Source organism: Atractosteus spatula, chromosome 17 (genome assembly GCF_055471065.1).
Source record: "Atractosteus spatula isolate fAtrSpa1 chromosome 17, fAtrSpa1.hap1, whole genome shotgun sequence".
NCBI classification, from domain to species: domain Eukaryota; kingdom Metazoa; phylum Chordata; class Actinopteri; order Semionotiformes; family Lepisosteidae; genus Atractosteus; species Atractosteus spatula.
Genome location: NC_142722.1, coordinates 18,895,471 through 18,915,790, shown reverse-complemented (window position 1 = coordinate 18,915,790; position 20,320 = coordinate 18,895,471). Strand labels below are relative to the sequence as shown.

The 20,320-nt window shown below is 47.3% G+C and overlaps 2 protein-coding genes across 4 annotated transcripts; one reads left to right on the top strand and one right to left on the bottom strand.

Moving 5' to 3' along the window:
* The first annotated feature begins 891 nt into the window (after window positions 1–891).
* On the top strand, window positions 892–6,589 carry cfap73 (cilia and flagella associated protein 73). 3 transcript variants are annotated; one of them, XM_088935485.1, is made up of 8 exons: window positions 892–1,055; window positions 1,389–1,494; window positions 1,839–1,943; window positions 2,830–3,030; window positions 3,754–3,975; window positions 5,044–5,202; window positions 5,485–5,566; window positions 5,824–6,589. In XM_088935485.1, the coding sequence occupies exons 1-7, from the start codon at window positions 1,000–1,002 to the stop codon at window positions 5,542–5,544; spliced, it is 909 nt and encodes a 302-aa protein (XP_088791611.1). In that variant the 5' UTR covers window positions 892–999; the 3' UTR covers window positions 5,545–5,566; window positions 5,824–6,589. The 3 variants fall into 3 exon arrangements, with proteins under 3 accessions (XP_088791611.1, XP_088791612.1, XP_088791613.1); XM_088935486.1 differs by having other exon boundaries at window positions 981–1,055; window positions 1,286–1,494; XM_088935487.1 differs by lacking the exon at window positions 892–1,055 and adding an exon at window positions 1,078–1,177 and having other exon boundaries at window positions 1,286–1,494.
* ddx54 (DEAD-box helicase 54) lies at window positions 6,542–20,200 on the bottom strand. The gene is made up of 20 exons (XM_088935481.1): window positions 19,911–20,200; window positions 19,402–19,528; window positions 18,697–18,767; window positions 18,129–18,317; window positions 17,516–17,565; window positions 17,261–17,302; window positions 16,651–16,746; window positions 16,178–16,299; window positions 15,597–15,658; window positions 14,931–15,062; window positions 14,401–14,611; window positions 13,861–13,992; window positions 13,206–13,427; window positions 12,911–12,984; window positions 11,726–11,914; window positions 11,006–11,148; window positions 10,371–10,484; window positions 9,827–9,934; window positions 8,376–8,470; window positions 6,542–7,823 (listed from the first exon to the last, which is right to left on the bottom strand). Exons 1-20 carry the CDS (start codon window positions 20,040–20,042, stop codon window positions 7,582–7,584), a joined length of 2,553 nt encoding a protein of 850 aa, XP_088791607.1. The 5' UTR covers window positions 20,043–20,200; the 3' UTR covers window positions 6,542–7,581.
* Between the last annotated feature and the right edge of the window lie 120 nt (window positions 20,201–20,320).

The following is a 20,320-nucleotide window of genomic DNA, read 5'->3' as shown; positions in this document are numbered from 1 at the left end:
GCGGTCCGAGTGCAACCCCTCTAACGCTTGGCTTGTGATATCTTCAAAAGTCACAGGAACACAGACGGTTAAATAAATTTACAGCTGGCCAAATCATATGGTCCAATGATAGGACCTGAACCCCACGATTGAAATCGGCGTATGAGTTTGTTTTTCCCCCTATTTGTTTTCTGAAAGGAAGATACAGTATCTCCATGTCGGTGCCTAAACAATGGACGTCACCTCCAGTGAAGTCTGGTGAAATGTGCATGTACTGTAGCTTGGCCAGGGGACACCCCGTCAATCAGTGTAAAAACACCACACTGCCAGCTCTATGGCGACCTCTGGAGCATGCTGAACTATTTCCCAGCTAGAGAGTTGGGGAGTGACTTCTCCAGCTGCAGCACTGTGCAGGCGAAGGCTCCTTTGCCTGTATAGTAGAGTAAGAAACACTGAATCGGTGAATCTTAGATTAAAAACTGGACCACACCAAAGCAATAAATCCCTGATAACCTGTAAAAACAGTCCGCCTTATTGCATGAACTTTAAAGCCTGCTCTTTATTCAATGTTCAATGTCATTTACAGAGGACGGGAGTTTTCTATTCATTCCCGTGAAGTGCTTGAGTGGAGTGTCCAGAAAAGAGCTATTGTAAGGCATTATTATTACTTAGCAGGATGAGCTTCTTGATCAAATAAAGGCCGAATCGGGGTAACCCCTAGAAACGGCTGATTGTTCAGCTCATCTCACTGCAAACGTCAAACAGCTCTTTTCACGAAACCGTGAGTTGCTATACCAATACCTACCATTGGAGGGCGTACGTGAGTAGACATCGGAATGTGTCCGAACAAAAAATCAGAGTTTGAAAAGGGCCGGAAGACTGGCTGCCTGCTTGTTACCATAGGAACGACAACAGCGTCCCGACTGTGGATCTGCACGGCGATTGTAATCAAGGACTGGAACGAGCACCTGGTGCGCTCTTGATTTCCAGACGAAGGAGAAGACGCTCCGACCGATAAAAATGACTTTAAACTTGGAAGACTATTTCCGAACAGTCTATGAAGACAAACTGCTTGTGTGAGTAACTACCAGCACTACACACTGTTTCACCTTTCTGAGCGTGCAAGTTGTCTGGTTACAGACCCACGCAGCTGTAGACCTTTAGAAATTGATCAAGACACGGTGTTGAAAGTTTTCAGGTGTGTTCTTTTCCTCTAACCTTTCAAAACCGCTTGTGAGAAACGCTCAAACGTTTTCTATTGTATATGCCGTTCTTGTGACCAAAATAAACTTTGTTTTCCTGACAGTAAACACAAATAGCCCGCAGCGCACTATAATTAGCTGCAGTCTTTCCCTTGTGTTGTGAAAACACGGGTTCACTGGGGTCTCCATCTACGTGCCTGCGCGCAGGAAGATGCCGCCCCGCGAGGACGACCAGCTGACCACCGCCACGCGCCTGCTGCAGCGGAGGAGGGAGGTGGCGGAAGTGGAGCAGACCCTGGCCGCGCGGAAAGAGGTGCGCCGCTGCGTGGCTCCGCAGAGCATGGAGATACAACCACATCTGCAAATGAGAAACAGGAGAGCAGCAATTATCCACACATGCTAAGAATTTTGCAGTTTTGGGTTGGAGATGAGAGTAGTCTAGTTCATATTTGCATATGTTGTGCAGCACTATATAACCATTGATGAAATTCCAAAAGCATTGATGAAAACAGATGGATGAAAAGAAATGCTTCCAGTAACCAGACTTCAGTATGCTGTTAGGTGTGTGAAATGTCAGCTGTTCCTGTGGCTCGGGAGGCGGGTGGGAGCTGGGCGCTCTCTGCGGGCTGCTGACCACAGCCAGCCTTCTGCCCACAGGACTTCCAGATGAGGCTGGAGAGGCTGCAGCAGCGCAGGGAGGAGCTCGGGCAGAAGGAGGAGACGCTGAAGGACGCCCTCCTCAAGTTCGACAAGTTCCTGAAAGTGAGCCCCGAGGGGTTAGAGCTCGGGCTGGGTCCACACCAACCAGTTCTCATAGCCCACCTACACACAGACCCCGAGACGAAGGGAGCAAAGTTTGGCACAGCAGAAGATACACTCTGAGGAGCTCTGGTTAATATTGTAACGCTACGGGGGCTCAGGCGGGCGCCCTTGCCGCATCAGGTCGGCCCCACACTGTCCGGGGCTCGAACCCGGGACTTCCGCGTCTCTCTGCAGCGACCTAGCCCCATGAGCTAAAGAGAGATCTCTCCACAGCCCAGTAGCTGTAGTCCTGCTATCACAGGGAAGGGCGGTGACGTCACCTGCTCTGGTACGCCGGCTCTTACACAGTACCTGTCGGCCGTAAGCGTTACAATATACAGATATAACCTGTTTTTTGGCATTGTGGCTTAAAATATCGATTTATAAATAGCAGGCGATAAATACATTACAGGCTCTCAGCCCTTTAAGACAGACCCCTTTTCAAATCATTATGGGGACCCCCACTGTAAACAGAGGACTGAGGAGCCCGGCTCTGACCCTGATCCTTCAGCTGAACCGCAGTCTGACCTGAAGCCAAGCCTTCCAGGGGAACTGCAACCCTAGTTTTATATTTCGGGGGTTAGAAAAAATCGGCAATGATGAGAGAGTTTCAGACCACAGTGAAAGTAAAACGTAAACAGTAACTTGTGAAACCTCCAGTTTACACCACAAAATAGACAAACCTCCAGGTGTGCGCAGCGCCATGTTCTGCGATTCAGAGCGAGGCAGCCCTGTGACATTGTGAACAAGCAGACTTGTGAAGACAGCTCTTTTAATCTCGACTTCCAGACGGTTTTGCCAATAAATGGAACTTGTTAACTGTGTGTGTGTGTGTGTGGGCCCTCAGGAGAACGACTCCAAGCAGAGCCGAGCGGTGAGGAAAGCGCGGGCCGAGAGGAACATGGCGCGACAGAAGGACCGCGAAATCAAGCAGCTGTCTCAGGAGATCGCCGCCCTTCAGGCCAGGAGGGAGCGGCTAGAGGGGAAAGTGAAGGAGAACGCCGTCTACTGGGCGTACCTGGTCAGCGCCACCGACAAGTCTGAGAAGGTCAGCCCGGGTGTTTGACTTCATGGGATATGGAATAACAAGGAATTAATATTAATATACCTATGGAAAAAAAACATCAATCAAGATATCAAATTTTGTAAAAATCAGTTACTGGATTAACGTGCATGTTTTCATCTTTTGTTCTTTAATCCACTTATCCACATTTACTCATTTACTAACTAATCACTCAGCTGTTTTGCTTGAGAGGTGAAATTACCACTACTTTCAAGTACGTGTCTCCCCAGGAGCGGGCTGGTCACCCCTGATGTAGTGGATGTAAGGGCTGCAAACTGAGTTTTTGTCCAGACCCTTCAATTACAGAGGAGTGTATCGTATAAGAGCGGCACGGCCTTGCTGGGCCCAGTTCCCCAGCTGCTCTCTCCCCGTGTTCAACCAGGTTTCCTCCCACAGTCCAAACACATGCTGGTGGGTTAACTGGCTTTCGGGAAGACTGGCCCTGGGCGAGTGTGTGCCCTGAGATGGCCTGGCGTCTCTGTGCAGGGCGCCTGGCACCCGATGCTTGCCAGTACAGGCTCTTTGACCCGGAATCGGATGGAGAGGTTATAATATGAATGGATGGATGGACCACATGTACAACAGTGAACAGCTTATATAAAACATAACAATGCATTCTGTACCAAATCCAGCCAGAGCTATGGGTGTGGGGATCAGTGCCCAGTAGTTTTGGGGAAGCACCAAGCTGAAGAGCTGTGACCGCTGCAGTTCCAGGAGCTCCGCGAGCTGATCGGCCGCTTCGACACCATGCTGTCCACGCGGGAGCAGCTCCTGCAGCGGGAGAGCGCGGGCCAGGGCCGCCTGGAGGAGGAAAAGCAGCGTCTGCGCCGCTTCGTGAAGGAGCGCAGCGACCTCATCCTGCAGCACAGCAACCAGCTGGCCACGCTGCAGACGCAGCTCGACCAGGCGCGCGCGCTGGCGCTCAAGTGGGTACGGGGCTCTGACCGAGCTGCCGCAGAGCAGGGGGGTTCACGGTGGGCTCCCCAGAAAAGCTCTAAAAAATAAGAAACCGGCACGGCACTGCCAGGTAAGACTGGAGCTGTTTGAATAGGGTTCCCAGTTTCCCGGCGAAGCCTGACTCCTGTGACGTACTGTGCTCCTGCGAGCTTGCAGTGATGTCAGCCAGAGGCCGAGCTGCTCCGTTGAGCCTGCGCTCTGGAGCGCACCGTGTGTCAGGACACCCCTAGCCCTGCAGGCGGGTGTGCTGGAGGAGCAGGACTACATGCCTCGTTCCCTCCCGAGCAATACAGGGGTCGAAACTAAGGTTTTAAACAGCTGGCGATTCCAAGTTTTTCAAGTATACTGTATAATAACAAACCCATTTGCACCTCTTCAATCATGAGACGCAAAGAGGCAAAACAGAGTCGGAGCTCTGTTGGAGACCATTATATACTGTACCAATGTAACTCATTTATCGACTACAGAATTTCAAGTACAGTGCCAATATATCATATACCATATATATATATCATATATATCAGTACCTGTGTAGGTAGCAACTTGAAGTTGACATTTAAATGTTAAAGACATTTCATTGCCAGCAGTTACTGCTGCACGCTGTATTGTGCATTTGATAAACTTTGATTGATTGAAGTTGTCTGTATGGCTGGCCTCAGAAAGTCTAAAGAGCACAGCTTTCTTCATGAGCAAACAAGAGATGCCTTCACTGCAGGCCGTTTAAGCTTGTTTTCACATTAAAATCACAACATCAGGTGACGCTGTGATGCTTTGCAAGTGTTGTGCCATACCAATAGACTGTCATTGTTCAAAGATTGAGATTGGTTTTACATTTCTAAATAAAAGCAAACTTCCCTACCATAAGTAAAAAGTGAAATAAGTGATGCGTACACATCTTAATAGTAATCATAATACTCTACCCTCTTTTCCAAAAGGCTCTCAGCCTCATATTTTGGGCGAATTGACCATTTAATTAATTTGGTGTCAAGCGTAGTTTGTCCATAGGAAACTTCTGTGGGTCTTTAATCTCTTGGTGTGCAGGAGTCAAAGTGGAACCACATCCAAGCCACAGCAGCCAAGAAGACCCTGCTTTTGGGCCAGATCAAGGTGGTGATCCTCAACCTATTCCAGATGGTCAACAAGCACACCCAACAAGACTCAGAAGTGTCCATAGAAGACCCAGAGGGACAGCTGGACAGGGTCAGTGCTGTTTTAAATGCGGCCTGGGTTCATGAGTAAGGCAGTAGCATGGAGTACAGGTTAAGACTCTTACTATAATGTCAAAGGTTCAAATCCTACTTGGGAATACAATTACCGCTGGTCAAAATACCTTACCGAGACTGTTGCAGCCAGCAATTATATCAATTTGTGTCAATGTTTTTATCTACAGAAATGGCTAATTGCAACTTCTTTGAGTTGCTTTGAGGAAAAAGGCTCAGACACATAATGTTGAATCTTCTGCATTGTGATTCCCAATGGCAGATTCAGCTCTTCACTCAAGACCTGTCCGACATCCTCTCCGAGCTGAACCTTCCTGCGTAGAGTGCCTTCAATATCTAATCAGGTGAGAGCTGGGCAGTCATTAGCACTGAACCTTTAGAAAAGCAAGTAAAGGTTTATTCCATATTGGAAAGAGGAGAAAAGAAACAACGTTTCAGCTGTGGAGCCTTCTTCGGATGTGAGCTCACCCGAACAAGTAAAACCTTCCCTTGCTCCTTTGCAGCTCACTCATGCTGTCACAGCTGCCTACTTGGATGTTCATTTTAGTCAAGTCAAGGTCCTGCACCACCTTAGTTATCAAGGCGTGTTTATTTCCAACAGGTAAAAGAATCTAATGACCACACGCAGAAGGCTGTTCTACTGAAGAGGGGCATGTAGCAGATGTCACATGACAGGGGCCCAGGAGTCCTTTTGAAGATGGAAACTGGACATCTCTCCCTTTTTGTTTATTTTGAAGTTTCCAATATAGTTATATACTGAAGAAAACCTTACTAAACATCTTTGGGACAAAAGGTCTTAAAATGAATTCCTAGCAATGATTAACCAGCAGTAACATCCAAAAGGATCCGGAAACAAAAATGTTTCCAGTTTCTGCACATCGAGGTTTTTCTACAGTTCCTTATCCTGCTCACAAAGACAATTAAAAAACTGTTAATGCTCCTGTATTATTTCATGTGCTCAAAAGTCAAGCGATATTTGAACCAAGTAAAACTAGGGACTGTGCTAGGAGGCATGTTCTAGGCTGATTACAGATTTTCTGTGTCCCAGTGTTAGCCAGACTGAATTATATTAAAATAAATTGGGGAGCTCACTATATACAATCTTAATCATAACTTAAATGTGAATATTCCATCACATAAATTCATTTTTTTCTATAACTTCTTTCTAAATGATGTGAGGTTTATGTTTTTAAGGCCTTGGTAAACAAGCTCCTTGATGGCCGTCAGCTAATTTGCTAGAACCCATTTAGTGAAAATCCTTGAACACCATCTGGCTTTTGTCATTATTTCTGTACAATCTGATGAACACCGCAGAAAAATGAAAAGTACCGTATTTTTATTATGCATATTAAATATAAAGAAAACCGCAGTAATCCATTTGTTGTGATTTGCAATGGAGAATAATACCTCACTTTCCACACATTCACTGGACACTTGTGCAGCACTAAACGCAGGGAACAGCAATAATCCATCTGTCATCTCAGAAATGATTAGAAAGACAGCCTTCACAAAATAAGCAACTGCATGCTTTAAAATGCAAAACATGTAGTACAATAGGCATCATGTAATAATGGTTCCTCCCCACAGTCAACAGACATGCTGGTGGGTTAACTGGCCCTGGCGTGAATGTGTGTCTCTGCTCTGTAATGGACTGGTGTCCGTCTAGGGTGTACCCCACCTTGTGCCTGTTGCTTGCTGGGGAGCCAGAGCCTATCCCGGTGACCCTAAATTGGATAAAGTGGTTGGAGAATGAATGGATGAATGTGATCAAGTGTAACCACCCTAATCTCGGGACATGGAAGCAAAAGTACATCTCAGTTAGCTCTTCCATAGGATAGGTGGGCAGCTCATCTATCGCACTGGAATGGAAGTTCACAGTCATGCTCTCCACTCCAGAGGTGCTGACAGGTACAATTTCAGTGCCAAAACTGTTGTTCACACAGGTGCCGCTTCTTGTGTTGCGTTCAGTATTACACACCCTGAACATTCCCTACTGTCTGCTGCCTGGTTGTGGCTGTCATAACTCAATTAATAGCAACATGGATCACCACTTTTTTTATTCAGAAACAGAGAACTAGCATGGATCAAAGGTGCAAATTCTCTAACGCACATTTTGAAAATAACTGCTAGGCAAGCTTTTAAGAATGGTTATATCATGGGATATGTAGAGTCTTACTAGTCAAGCCACCAACAGTAGGCAGCTCAACTGCAGCTTTAGACATGTAAGCAGAGGCCTCTTCTCTGATCACCAAGAAGTCTGACCACAGCTCCATGTGCTTTCCAACGCAGTCCACATGTGGGAGCCGGATGCTCCCTCTGCCCTGGAGTCCAGCTGGGCGTGCCGTCTCATCTCCCCTCCTCAGAGCCTCTTCCTCAGCTTGCCTTTCCTGCTGGTTCCCCGGCCAAAGCCAGACCTTGCCACCTCCCTGACGTGCTGCCTGTTCTTCCTGCGGAGTTTCTTGAGCCCTCCGCTCTGCAGGAACTGCTGCTTCTCCCTCTTCTTCCGCTGCTTGAGGATCTGCTCCCGGCTCTTCAGCTCGGAGCGCGGCCTGGGCCCAGGGCTGTGCTTCTGGGGCTGCGGACCTCTCCTGCCCTTCCTCCCTGTCAGCAGGCACATGAGCACAGGACCCGCGGTCAGAGCCAAACACAGGGCCCTTCAACAGCCACGCCCTCCTTAACTGCTTAATTACTGGGAACCGAGTCTCAGAAAATTAGCTGAGGAAACTGTTAAAACAAGAGTCTCAGACTTAATGAATAATTCATGTGTCTGGGTGGTGGATGTGTCTGACTTAGAATAATTTCTGCCGATGAGATTGTCAAAATGTTTGAAACGTTTCTTAGCATTGCATGCTCGTGGTTCAGTACACAACTAGATTGCAGATTAATCTTTTCGGCAATAAATGTAAATGATCAATGCTTATACAGAGGCTGGAGCCACAACTCACTAACTGAACTGGACAGTTTTTGGTCAATGGCCATAAACGACCTACCTGTGTGAAGCGAACCACCAAAGTAGCATTAGATAGGAAGATAAAATACTGTATAGTCCTTGTCCACCTACATCTGATCCATCCTAGGACAGATCCAAGAACCACAGGAAGACAGATTTCAAGAAGAATCCACTCTCCCGTTCCCTGCAAGAGGAGACCTTACCTGTACTTGCTCTCCTTGCCCCACTGCCACCTCCTTCTCCCTCAGAATCAGATGCTCCATCCTCCATCTTGTACTTCTTCTTCCACTGCTCATAGCTGTGGGGCCAAAGGTCAAGGACACACGCCAAGGGAAAAGGCAGCTGCATTTACACCCCTGTTCCACGCCGTCTCAATGTTCCTCCAGGGCCGTACGTACACGGTATGGGGGTTTATCAGAAACCCCGCCCTTCATTAGCAGGTACTTATCTTGTCACTCCAGCGATTTAAGTTCTGCCACTGGGTTTGCCTCCCTGATGTCGAACACCTTCCTCGCTGAGTTTTCTTCTTCTCACTTGTTTAATCTCCCGGACTCCCCGCTGCGACTTTGAGAACTGCACTTTCACTTTTACTGACTGAGCATTCCTGTTCCACCGCCCCCAGTGCAGGGCTGCCTGTCTCAGCTCAGCCTGTCAGCTGGCACTGTGCTCCGAACCCTGTGTGTGGACTCACCCTGCAGCTCCACTGTGCTTTCAGTGCTGCAGACATTCATATGCAGTAAAAAACAACAGATGGTACTGCTTCTCCACATAGATCCATGACATTAAAGCAGTCACCAGTCATGGACAATACCCAAGCCACACAATGCCAGTCATAACACGGATCAGGCAGTTACTGCAGGGGATAGCAATTTGGTTTTGTGCACCATGCAATGTTGAATGTAGATGCTGAAGCAGAATGTAATGGGGGGAAAAAACCCGTCTCACTACGACTCACTACCACCATACTGTGACATGGTAATCCGTTACAAAGTAGTAGAACTGGATATTACCTTCATACAAATACATCTTTTAGTTGAAGGTTACAAAAAATGTAATTCTATCAAAATACAGAAGCCTACTAGTGCCACTTAAAAAATGTTTAAATGAGATATCTTTGTTTAAAAACAATATGCAATATTATCTCATTTCTGTGGTGCTAGTAGGCCTCTGTAAAAAGTCACTTTCAGACTTTAAAAGATTAACCTCCCATTAAAATATACCTGTCCAATTAATTCTAGAGTGCTCGTCTTTGGGTTTTCTAATGTTTCCAAAGGAATGTTAGGTAAGTGTAAAAGCGGATAAAAATCCCTACTATGATCTGTACTTGAAAGACAAGACCAAGTAGCAGCGACAAGCAGCCTGAGAAAAGTAAACATTTCTTTTTACACAAAGTGCTGAGAGCGTCTGGAACCAGCTATCCAGCTGTGCTGTCTAAGCCAATACCCTGCCTTTCAAAAAAAGCCAGGATGAGATTCTCACATCAATTAGCTACTAGGAGCTGAAAGGGGCTGGACGAGATCTGTGTGGTCACGGATGGAAAGAAACTATGCAGCTCAGTCTCAGTGCAGACAGAACATACACAGGGTTACAGACAGAGGGGAAACTGGGACAGAGGCACAGGGGGCTCTCTCCCAGCCAGACTGAGGAAGGATACAGGTTTTTCTTGTAAGAGCTGCTGATCAGCTGGCCACTCTCTGTCCGAACTTTCTTCTTTTGGTCTTCTTTTCCCGTCTCCCGCACAAAGCGTTTCTTCTTCCTGTCCCTGGAGAGAGACACCGAGAGCTACCGACACGACACAGCTGGACCAGTGATGTCTGGATTCAGAACCACAAGCCACTGAGAGCTCTCCCTCAACAAGCCCTCGAGCAGAGTTCACAAGTGGTTTAACTGGTAGCTCAATCCTGCAGTTTCACAGGGTAGGCCCCCATGTTTAAGGTTGCTGATTTATTTTCAACAGCAACTATGTGACAAAAATCCTTCCTACATAAATTTAGATGTGTTTAGCTTACAATGATCATTAGCTGAATGTTCAAAATCATACATAAATCAAGTCAAAATCTCAGAGGGCTATGAATCACTGACATTAAAATTGGTGACAAAGATTACAATGACAGCTAATTACTCCAAAATCAAGACAGAAAATGAACGGCCCTAGCACTGATGGACACGATCCTCAGGAAGGTCCTCAGTATTCTTACCACTTCAGCATATTCTTGTGTTGGCTCATCTTGTCACCCTCGTCACCCATGAGGTCCAACACAGCCCCAGACGCCTGCTGCTCAAAAGTGCTGCCTTCCCCAACAAGACTGAGTCTGTGAACACAGCAACGGGCAGGAGAGACTCACACATGGGCCTAGGGGTCTCTCAGTACTCTGCATTGCTCAGTTTCAGACTTCTGACCATTTCTTTAAAGCCAGAGGACGTCTGTTAAATGAAAGATCATTGGAAGTATCTTATGCATCTTAAGTCAAGCAACATAAGACTGAAGATTGGATTAACATCACTACAATTTACTGCACTGCACATCATGTACTTAATTTACTGATTACTTAATTTTTGGTTTAATGCACCTCAAATATATAGCACTTAATTTGGGACACATTTATTCTCACTTTCAAAGGCTTGGCCCCAGTTAGCAACAGGCAAGTTGACTGAGCGTCTGAAACAACACACTATGCAAGTACCCAGGTGAGTAAACCATATCATTTTATTTTCAGTGCCCCTCTACATTAAACAAAAACAAGTGTCTGATTAGGAATGGAAACAAGCCGAAATGTACACTCCGACCACTTCAAGAGCACGAAAAAAGGCTGTGACCTGAATCTGCTCCTACCCTCTCTCAGAGTCGAAGTCCTTGGGTCGATAGGGGATGTAAAACTCCTGGTCACAGAAGGCCTCCCTCTTCTTCTTCCTCGGAGCCTCTGCCTCTCCCTGTGTCATCTTCCTCTTCCCACCCAGCACTGCAGAAAACACTCCCTGCAGACACCCAACACAACACTTGAGCACCTTTCTCTTCTTTTACCCAGAATCTGGAGCCTCTGTTAGTACTGTTCCACACCCACCTAACCAGCAGCACCAGCGGTTCTAAACCCTGTGCCCAGCAAGAGGAGCAGCAGACACACCCGCCTATTAGAGCTGTTCATCTTCTGACAACGTGAGGAAGAGGAGGAAACGGGAGTGAGGAGCTCAGGTCAGACTGCTGAGACTCGTGCATAAATCATTTCTGACGTCCGTGCGCGTCCTGTGTGGGCTTGTTCAAGAAATCTCCTGCACCCAGAGTGAGCCAAGGTGCTCCTCGTATCCAGGAGAACTGAATGGGCAGAAACCTGGTCCCCAAGGTAGCAGACAGGTAACGTCTCTGGCAAGACAATCCTCCATAGGTAAAAATGAGTAATAAACTCTACTGGACTTGGTAACGGAAATCTCTGATAATCTGACACGATAAACATTAAGATAAAACCCCAGCCGAAGGTGTACGTTGGCACAAAGCTTTTCTAACTAAAACAGCTCTGGCTGTGCGGACCCTCCCGCAGGGGGCGCCGAGGAGCAGTACCTGGATGTGCTCTTCGTCGCTCTCGGCCTGCAGGGCGGCGCCGGCGGCAGGCTGGCTGGCCGGGCCCCCGGCCGCCTTCTCCTCTCGTGCCCGCAGGAAGCTGCCCACCCGCCCCGCGTCGCGGCGCCGCTTCGCCCGCATCACCTCGCTGGCCTCCGTCCTGCTGCTCGAGTTGATCTCGAAGATGGTCTGGAAGACAGCGGTGTCCCCGTGAGCTCCCGAGCGGCACCCCAGGGCCCAGCTGGGGGGGAATCCTGCCGCGACACTGTGCCCCCAGCTCAAAGCCCTGGAAGAGCGCCTGGCCAGCTGTGGTGCGCGCGGATCAGGACCAGAAGGCCGCGATGTGGGGTGACACGAGGCATCAGGAGACATTCTTCCCCACCAGAACAGGGTGAAACTGGAGGGTTTGCGCTCGTAGGAGCGGAAACGTTGCCCCTGCACCTTAAAGCAGGAGGCTTCCCCCCCATGAGAGCTAGTGGAATAAAGTCAGGGCCGAGTGTTTTTCTTCTAGCTAAACAAAAAGTATAAACATTTAAATGTACCTATAAGCCATAAAAAAGAATAAACACAGACGGATAGCATCCAACTATTATGGTCTTGTCAAAACAAACAAAGTCATTCGCCACAGCTTTTGGCAAGATGACGTACAAGAGAGTAGGAATTTGCCCACAAAAGAGTAGGACCACTGTAAGTTTGTTTCACTGGTAAGTATACAAACACAGTAGTACATGTACACGTCTTACGTTGACTGACCAATCATTTTTAAGATCACAATTACAATTTTAAGCATTTTAAGGGATATTTGAAATAAACTTAACCGAACGCTTGCTTATGTGACCTTGCCTATAAAAGGTGACAGATTGTGCCCGATTGTCCTTCTCATGTTCTTGACAGTACCTGATCTGCTCTAGGCAAAGAAAAATTTGATCAAATTCGTCATCTCTTAGGTGCACCTCCAGCTACGCAACACACAAAACTTCACCTAAAAGAAAATTCACTTAGCCGACAAATGGAAATTTGTACGTTACGTTCCTGATAACTTGACAAAGTCAGAGTGGGGAAACGTATATCAGGGATGCCCTGTAATGTGCTGAAGGGCTACAGAACGAAGTGGCAGAATACAGCGAAGGACCACTGTGTAACAGCAAAGCGTGAACCAGAGAATCAGGCGGCCGAGGAGCTTACAGCCTTCGATTTGTAGTTTTTGACGCCGTCCACCATCTTCAATCTGTCCAGCTCCTCGCCCTCCAGTGCAGATCCTACGTGTGGAAGTGCACAGAGAGCATGTTACACACTGCAGGCAGAGAGCAACCAGCAGGAGGGAAGGCAAGAGGGAAACAAGGGGATACGTTAGGAGAGAGAGGGAAGAGGAAGAGAGAGACAAGTGAGGGAGGGCAGACAGCAGGGAAAGGAAGGACAGAGCAGCAGCAGCAGACACAGAGGAGACAGAGTAATGAGAGGAGCGAAAGGCAGAACTGACCCAGCAGCGGATGGACAGCCAGGCTGGACAAATCCACACCCTTGGCCCTCTTGATGGACTCCGCCGAGGGGCTGGGCCGGGACCGCAGGTACTGTTTGTAGGCGTTCTCCGCCACGCGGCGCAGGTTCTGGAGGTCCAGCGAGTTCTGATGCGCAGCAATCAGCAGAGCTTCCTCGTCATCCAACACACTTTGGGGCACACGGCCAAACACCCCATCTGCGTCTGGAAACGGGCAGAAAGAGTGACACACAGCTCTGTCTCAAAGGCAGGGCACTGTCTACCACCGCAAGGAAAAAGACTTTTGAGATGGGGATGTCAAAAGTATAGAGACTTTCTTAAATTTAGAAGTCCAAATCACTTAATGCTAAACATCAAAGCTTTTAACACCTTGTAAACAAATGCACCTAACATATCTAACATCTTACAAATTTTTTCAAGGATGGATCCTTGATCTTGTTGATTTAAATGTATAAGTTAAGCAATAAACCAGTAGCTCCAAATGTCTATAGCAATGTCATAACAAGCTTTAAATACCTAGTACTGGCTACTGGCGATATAAGATGCCGCTCGTTTTGAAACCTGAGACGGATGAGGCAGTGCAGTCTGTGCTCCTTTTGGATTTAACCAGGATGTGTGCAGAGGAGAGGCAGTGTACCTTGCGGCAGGCCAGCTGTGGCAAACTGAAGGGGGCGGCCCAGGAAGAGATGGAGATCAAACATGAAGGGCACCTCGTCAGGGCAGACCAGGCTGTACGCCGTTCCAGTCCTGCCAGCACGAGCCACACGACCTGCGATATGCAGCCACAGAAACACGGAGACACAACAGCTTTGTTACGCCATTTCTTCTAGAGTTTTTAGCACAGGTGTCCAGCTGTATATTGTAATTCTGGACTGGCACTCTCATCAAATCCACTGTCCACTGCGGATATTTACATTCGTGTATATCATTCAAAACTGGAGCTTCAAGCACAGAATGCTGTACATTTGCAAAACAAAGAATATGCAAACAAAATAAGACAAGAGTACAGATTTCAGTCTAAGACACGTCAATCACCTGCATCACTGAATAGCAGTGTGAGCAGTTAAGTACATCAGTGCAGTTTAAGACCCCACTGAGAGATGGACATTCCTGGCAGACTCTGTGATCAAAGAGGCCACACTGTTTCCCCCGCCCAGTCAGCACAGTGCACGCGTACCAACTCTGTGCAGGAAGAGCTTGGCCTTGGAGGGAAAGTTGTAGTTGATGACATTGTCCAGCAGGGGGATATCGATACCACGAGCCGCCACGTCAGTCACCAGCATCACCATGCACTTCCTGTGGACGAAACGGCCGATGTTGATCTTGCGCGCAGTCTGGTCCAGGGCACTGTAGATGTAGGAGCAGTCCACTCCCTCCGACGATAAAACCTGAGAAACAGAACATCTTAATTACATTTATTATTTGATGAAGTCTTAATTCTTGTATATTTAAGGATTACCATTAATTGCACACTGCAGGGTAATAAAGATATGAGATAAGGAATCCAAGTTCCTTTCATTACAGGGGATCGTTTTCTGAAAACTCACACCTTTCTTTTCCACTCTTTTCTGGACTGACGAAGACATGAACAACAAACCCTGGTTCTCTCCGGACTCACTGCTCCCACTGGCCCAACAATGAAAATGTTGTCCTACAACGCACAGAGTGAGACTGCTCGTGGCCGCATGGCCCTCAGTCACAGCTCACCTCCTTCAAATACTCCACGTGGTGCTTGGTGGCCGCGAAGACCACGGTCTGCTCCTGGGGCTTCACCACGTTCCTCAGCAGGTGCAGCAGCAGTGCCGGCTTGTCGTCCAGCCGCAGCTGGAAGAAGGCCAGCTGGGGAGAGAGTCGAGGAAGCGCAGTTAGAGGGAGCTGGACTGCCTCTCTTTGGGCTATGGTATTCATCGTGAACGTACAGGACAGAACACATCTTCACTGTCATAGGACCAATGCTCAGCAAACAGTGCGCAGCCCACTGCAATCGCCCATAAGGCTGCTCTGATTACCTAGCTATCAAACAACAGGACATCCTAACTCAGGCTGGATGCAGTCTAAAACAGCACAGGTGACTGTTTAGGATAGGGCAGTATTCAGGCCCTAACTGACAAGAAAGGGTACTTACCAAATAAAGCTGCTGTCAATGTGTTGTTCATTTATGCGTTAAAATCTTCATCCGAATCAACATGCATCAGTAACTCTACAGTGCACAATGTGATAAACTACAGACCTTCAAGTAATTCTGATCTTTATCGGCGTGACTCTCAGTTCCGCAGGAAAATGATTAAAATGACTGGCCAGTTGTAACGCAACACTAGTGTGTGACGAGAGGCTGTCAGTGCTGTATTCCAGTCCACAGAGCTCCACCCTTACCTTCAGCTGATCACTTAGCTTGGTGTCCACATCCAGGCGGATCAGCACTGGTTCTGTTAGCCCTGGAAAACATGTCAGAAAAAAAGGTTAAACATGTCTTGTAGAAGAAAATAAAACAGAGTTTCAGCCATCTTTTTCATTTTAATCTTTTATCCTCATTCAAATCAGATCTTCTTGATTGTCTGCTCCAGTAAACAATCTCCCAGACTGAATTAAGAAGCTTTAATGAACCTGTCAGCAGCTAGTCCGAATCATCAAGCCTGTTCAGATGATCTTCAATAATTAGGCTTTTCAACATAGTTTTTCAAAGAATTCTTAGTGTGAAAAGAAATGGGTTAAGAAAACTATTCCTCAGGAGTCCAGCTGTGAAGCAGCAGGATCCCTCTTCAAACTCAGGATGCTGCAATTCCAGGAAGGGAAGAAACTTTCCTGAAGTTCTGCTTGTTGCCGAGGACGGCACAATGACAGCTCGGGATTTTAAAACGTGGGTCAACGCGAAGAGCAAGACAGGCCCTTACTGGGGAGAAAGAGGAGGGCAGATAGACCCAACCCTGAAGGACGGGGGGCGGTCGATTTCTTACCGGCCCGGGCGAACTCCACCAGCAGTTTGGGCAGCGTGGCAGAGAAGAGCAGCGTCTGCCGGGCCTCTGGGAGCCGGCGGATAATCTCCTGCAGCTGCTCAGCAAAGCCCATCTCAAACAGCCTGGAGAGACAGAGGAAGAGGCCACCTTTAAAAGGACTGTCTGCAGGACACGCGCTGTCAAACCCCTTACGCAAAGAAAAGACTAAGTCAGGATCCACACACCAACTATATATTCCAATAAATAAACCCAAACCCAATAAATAAACCCAAACAAGGGCACACAGAAACCCCAAAATAAAACTGGGTACATACTCGTATAGTTTACCCAGCATGAGCCCTGCCTCCACAATGAGAGACAAGATGAGCAGTAGAGGCATCAGTGTAAAACCAGATGTGTCCCACTGACCACATCTCTGAAACAAGAGATCACGCAGCTCAAAGGCAACGGCTGCACCCGGCCACACCGCTCACCTGTCGGCCTCGTCGAACACCACGTACTCCACACCCCGGAGCTTGAGGTTCATCTCCACAGCCACGTGCATCAGGCGTCCCGGCGTGCCGATGATGCTGAGGAAACAGACAGGGGCCGGAGCTCGGTGACTGCTGCCAGAGAGTCACTTCTGACACGTGCTACTTGAGCAAACCTGTGCTGTAGACCAGCACTAGAGCGACAGCACACATCTGAATTCGCCTCAACTAGGGACACATTTAAACATGTTTGCTTTATATACAAGATAAAAAATGCCAATGCCTTACATAATGCAAGTCTGGGGCTAATGTTTGTTTTTTTAAGCAATACAATGAGAAAAAAATGCAAACTGCACAACTACTGCTACAGGAAGCTATTGTAATTGAACTCCAAACAGCCATGTTCAAGGTTTGTTAAGTAGGAACTCCTTCAAAAGCATTAGTGACAAAATCAACCGTTGTACAAGGTCACTGAACGTGAACCACAAGGCTCCAAATGCCAGAGATGTACATTGCAACATGCTTACAAAAAGAAAGCTGTGAGGGTGGAACTGTGAGATGATCAATATAGAACAGGAGGGTCTCTGCTTTAAAGATCTGATACACAACTTACATATCTGGGTTCTCATGTAGGGCCGCAAACTGATCATCCATTCTGAAACAGACACAGCTCTGTCATTATCATGTCAACAGGAAATATTCCATTCAGAACACACACTGCAACTGTCATTTTAATACGCAATCATTTCTGTGAGTTTTACAGATTCTTCACTTTGTAAATCACAATGTTACAATTATTAATTTGCTCACAGCTTTTCATAGCATGAGCAAACACAAGGACAAGCCACTGCAGAAGGCTCACACTCACCTGTCTCCTCCAAGGATCAATGCAGTTTTAAGGCCAGTGAACTTCCCAAGCTGAAAGACGACAACACAAAATTACACCAGTCATTTGATCTTTACATGAACATTTTCAACTTGCTACAACTCTGTATAAAGAGAGTTTGTGCATTTCTTCAGAGTAGACACCTGCCACAAACTAATCTTCTCACTCCTTTTAAGGCATTTACACTGTAGTTAACACAGCCATTTACATGCATGCGATCTCGTGTCCCTGGATCCATCAAGCTGATCTTGACCTTAACGTTTTCTCTTCTTCACCTGTATTTTTTTTAAGCTGTAAAACGGTTGCTACTTTTAAGAGTGTGATCAACAAAGTTACCATGTTGTGACACAGAAAAATGTTCTATCTCACCCATCAGTCTTTAGAGAGCCTTTTATATGATAAGCAACATCTCAAATTGCTTTATAGCCACTTGACAACATGACAGAGCAATACAAACATGGCCGATAGCAGATTCGCTGAGAAGGGGTTTGCAGGGCAGATTATGTAGCTGTTCTCTGCGGATCTCTGGCTGGGGACTGACACGCCTGGGCGCCCCGGTCCAGGCCACCGTGCTGGGAGAGGACAGCTCTCCTACCTCCTTGGTGAACTTCAGCGTCTGCAGCGCCAGCTCCCGGGTGGGCGACAGGATGAGGGCGCGGGCGCCGGTCTGGGCCTGGGGAGCCTTCAGCCGCTCGAACAGGGGGATGAGGAAGGCCGCAGTCTTCCCACTGCCCGTCCTCGCCATGGCAACCACATCCCTGCCTTCGAGAATCACTGGAATTGTCTACGGAGGAAAGAAAACGATGCCATGTTTTTCAAATGACACTTTTTTGACACCACTAATCAGTTACTTTTTATGAGCATAACTTTGTGTAATACATGCATCATGCTACCAGCTCCCCAAAGAAGTACTACCCTCAGTTTATTTAAGCTTCCTGCCTTTCAATCAGTTAAGATGTTTTGAGACAATGCATTCAGTTCAATTCTAAGGATGACAGTTAATTAAGAGTTACTCCCTTTTTCTGACCCTGTTTGGTACCGTTTTTCTGGGTAAAATCAGTAAAGTATAATGAAACGTGACTGTTTCACACTAACCTAAAGCAAGCACTCATACACGCAGTGTGCAGATGGACAGAAACCAGATAACACAGCAGATCACTTACTTTTCTCTGGATGGGGGTGGGAACCTTGTAGCCTTTCTTCATCACCCCCTTAAACACAGGGTAGCTCAGGCCTAGAAAATACAAGCACAAAAATAAACCAGTCTAAAACCAAAACTATTATATGTCCTGTTACATCAGTGTCATCCAGTTTTCTTACTGAGATACTTATATGAACACTGAACTGAATCTGAAGTTTGCAGTTTAAAGCTGATCATTACAAAGACCTGATTAAGTAAGCAGCTACATTTTTCATTCAGTCATCAGGACCAGACCTGTCCGATTATGATCAGGTGATCCTGACGCTGTAACTGCACTGTACACATCTCAGCCAGAATGAAAAAAACATCCTGGAGTTCAATATCCTCCTGTCCTGTACTTTGAGTCACAATAAAGCTCGAGTGCAACATCCCACGAAGACACTGAATACACACAAATATTACATCCAGTACTGTCTGAACACAACCTTCCAGAGCTCCATTAAATTATCTGGCTGACAGTCACATCCAAGGCAGCTTATATCTGCACACATTTATACACGTGGGCCTTTACTAAGCCAACCCGAGTGAAGCACCTTGCTCAAGAGCACAACAGCAGTGTCTCACCTGGGAACCCACAACCTCCCGGTTACCCGTCCAGAGCCCTGACCACAGCTCCACCCCGAGTTCGGAGTGTAATGATTAAAGAGGAGCTGCTTTGGTCGCTTACCCATCGACTGGAAGCCTCCAGATTTCTTTTTCTTCTTGTTCTGAGCCCGAACAAGCTCCCTCGTGTCGGGCTCCACGTCCGACAGGCAGTCAGAAGGAGCTGGGAAGCGTGGTAGTTTCTTACCCACCTGAGAGAGAACAGGGCAAATACAAAGGTGGTGACAAGGTATCTGACGGTTGTACACATTACAGTACTGACATTCGAGCAGTTTCATATCATGCACATAGGCATATTTCAGTCACTTCGGTGTATTGGAAGTTTTACGTTTTTAAACAGATAATGTTTCACGTACAATTGTCCACTCTGACTCAGTGTTGCACTGATTGTAGAGTAGTACGCTGACCAGATACCTCGTTTCAACAAGAATACTGCTACCCAGATTGTATGCGATTAAGAGTACATTCTCCTTGTGGTCGCTCACTAAACCACCCCCATTTCACTAACCGCCGTAGACAGCGTGTACCCCTTTCAATGTGCCTCCCCTTGGGTTTTTGTTGCGAGAATTTAACCTTTTTGGTCGCCGTGTCATCGCAGCTGGCTTCGGCAGCGAGCTCGAAATCGCCTCCGTCCGAGTCCGCATCGGGCTCCCGGTGCGAGGCATGGCGCTTCTTCCTGGTGAACCTCTTCTTCCTCTGCGCCATTGCGGCAGCGCCTCTCAAGCTGTACCAAGACCTGTCTCCCTGACGTGGCTACAGCTAACGTTTTAACACATAAACCAGAGCGTTTTCAGGGCTAGCAGCCAGGAACTCAAGCGGCTCGTCTCTCGCAGGAGGCAGCCATGTTGGCCCACGTGTGTCGGAGCAGCGCGCTGCTGCAGCCGGACCAATGCACCTCAGAGGGGTGTGCAAACCACATGGCAGTCTAGGGATTTTGAAAATGTAGCTTAAATTAATTAAATAGGGTTAGTAGTTTTATTTGA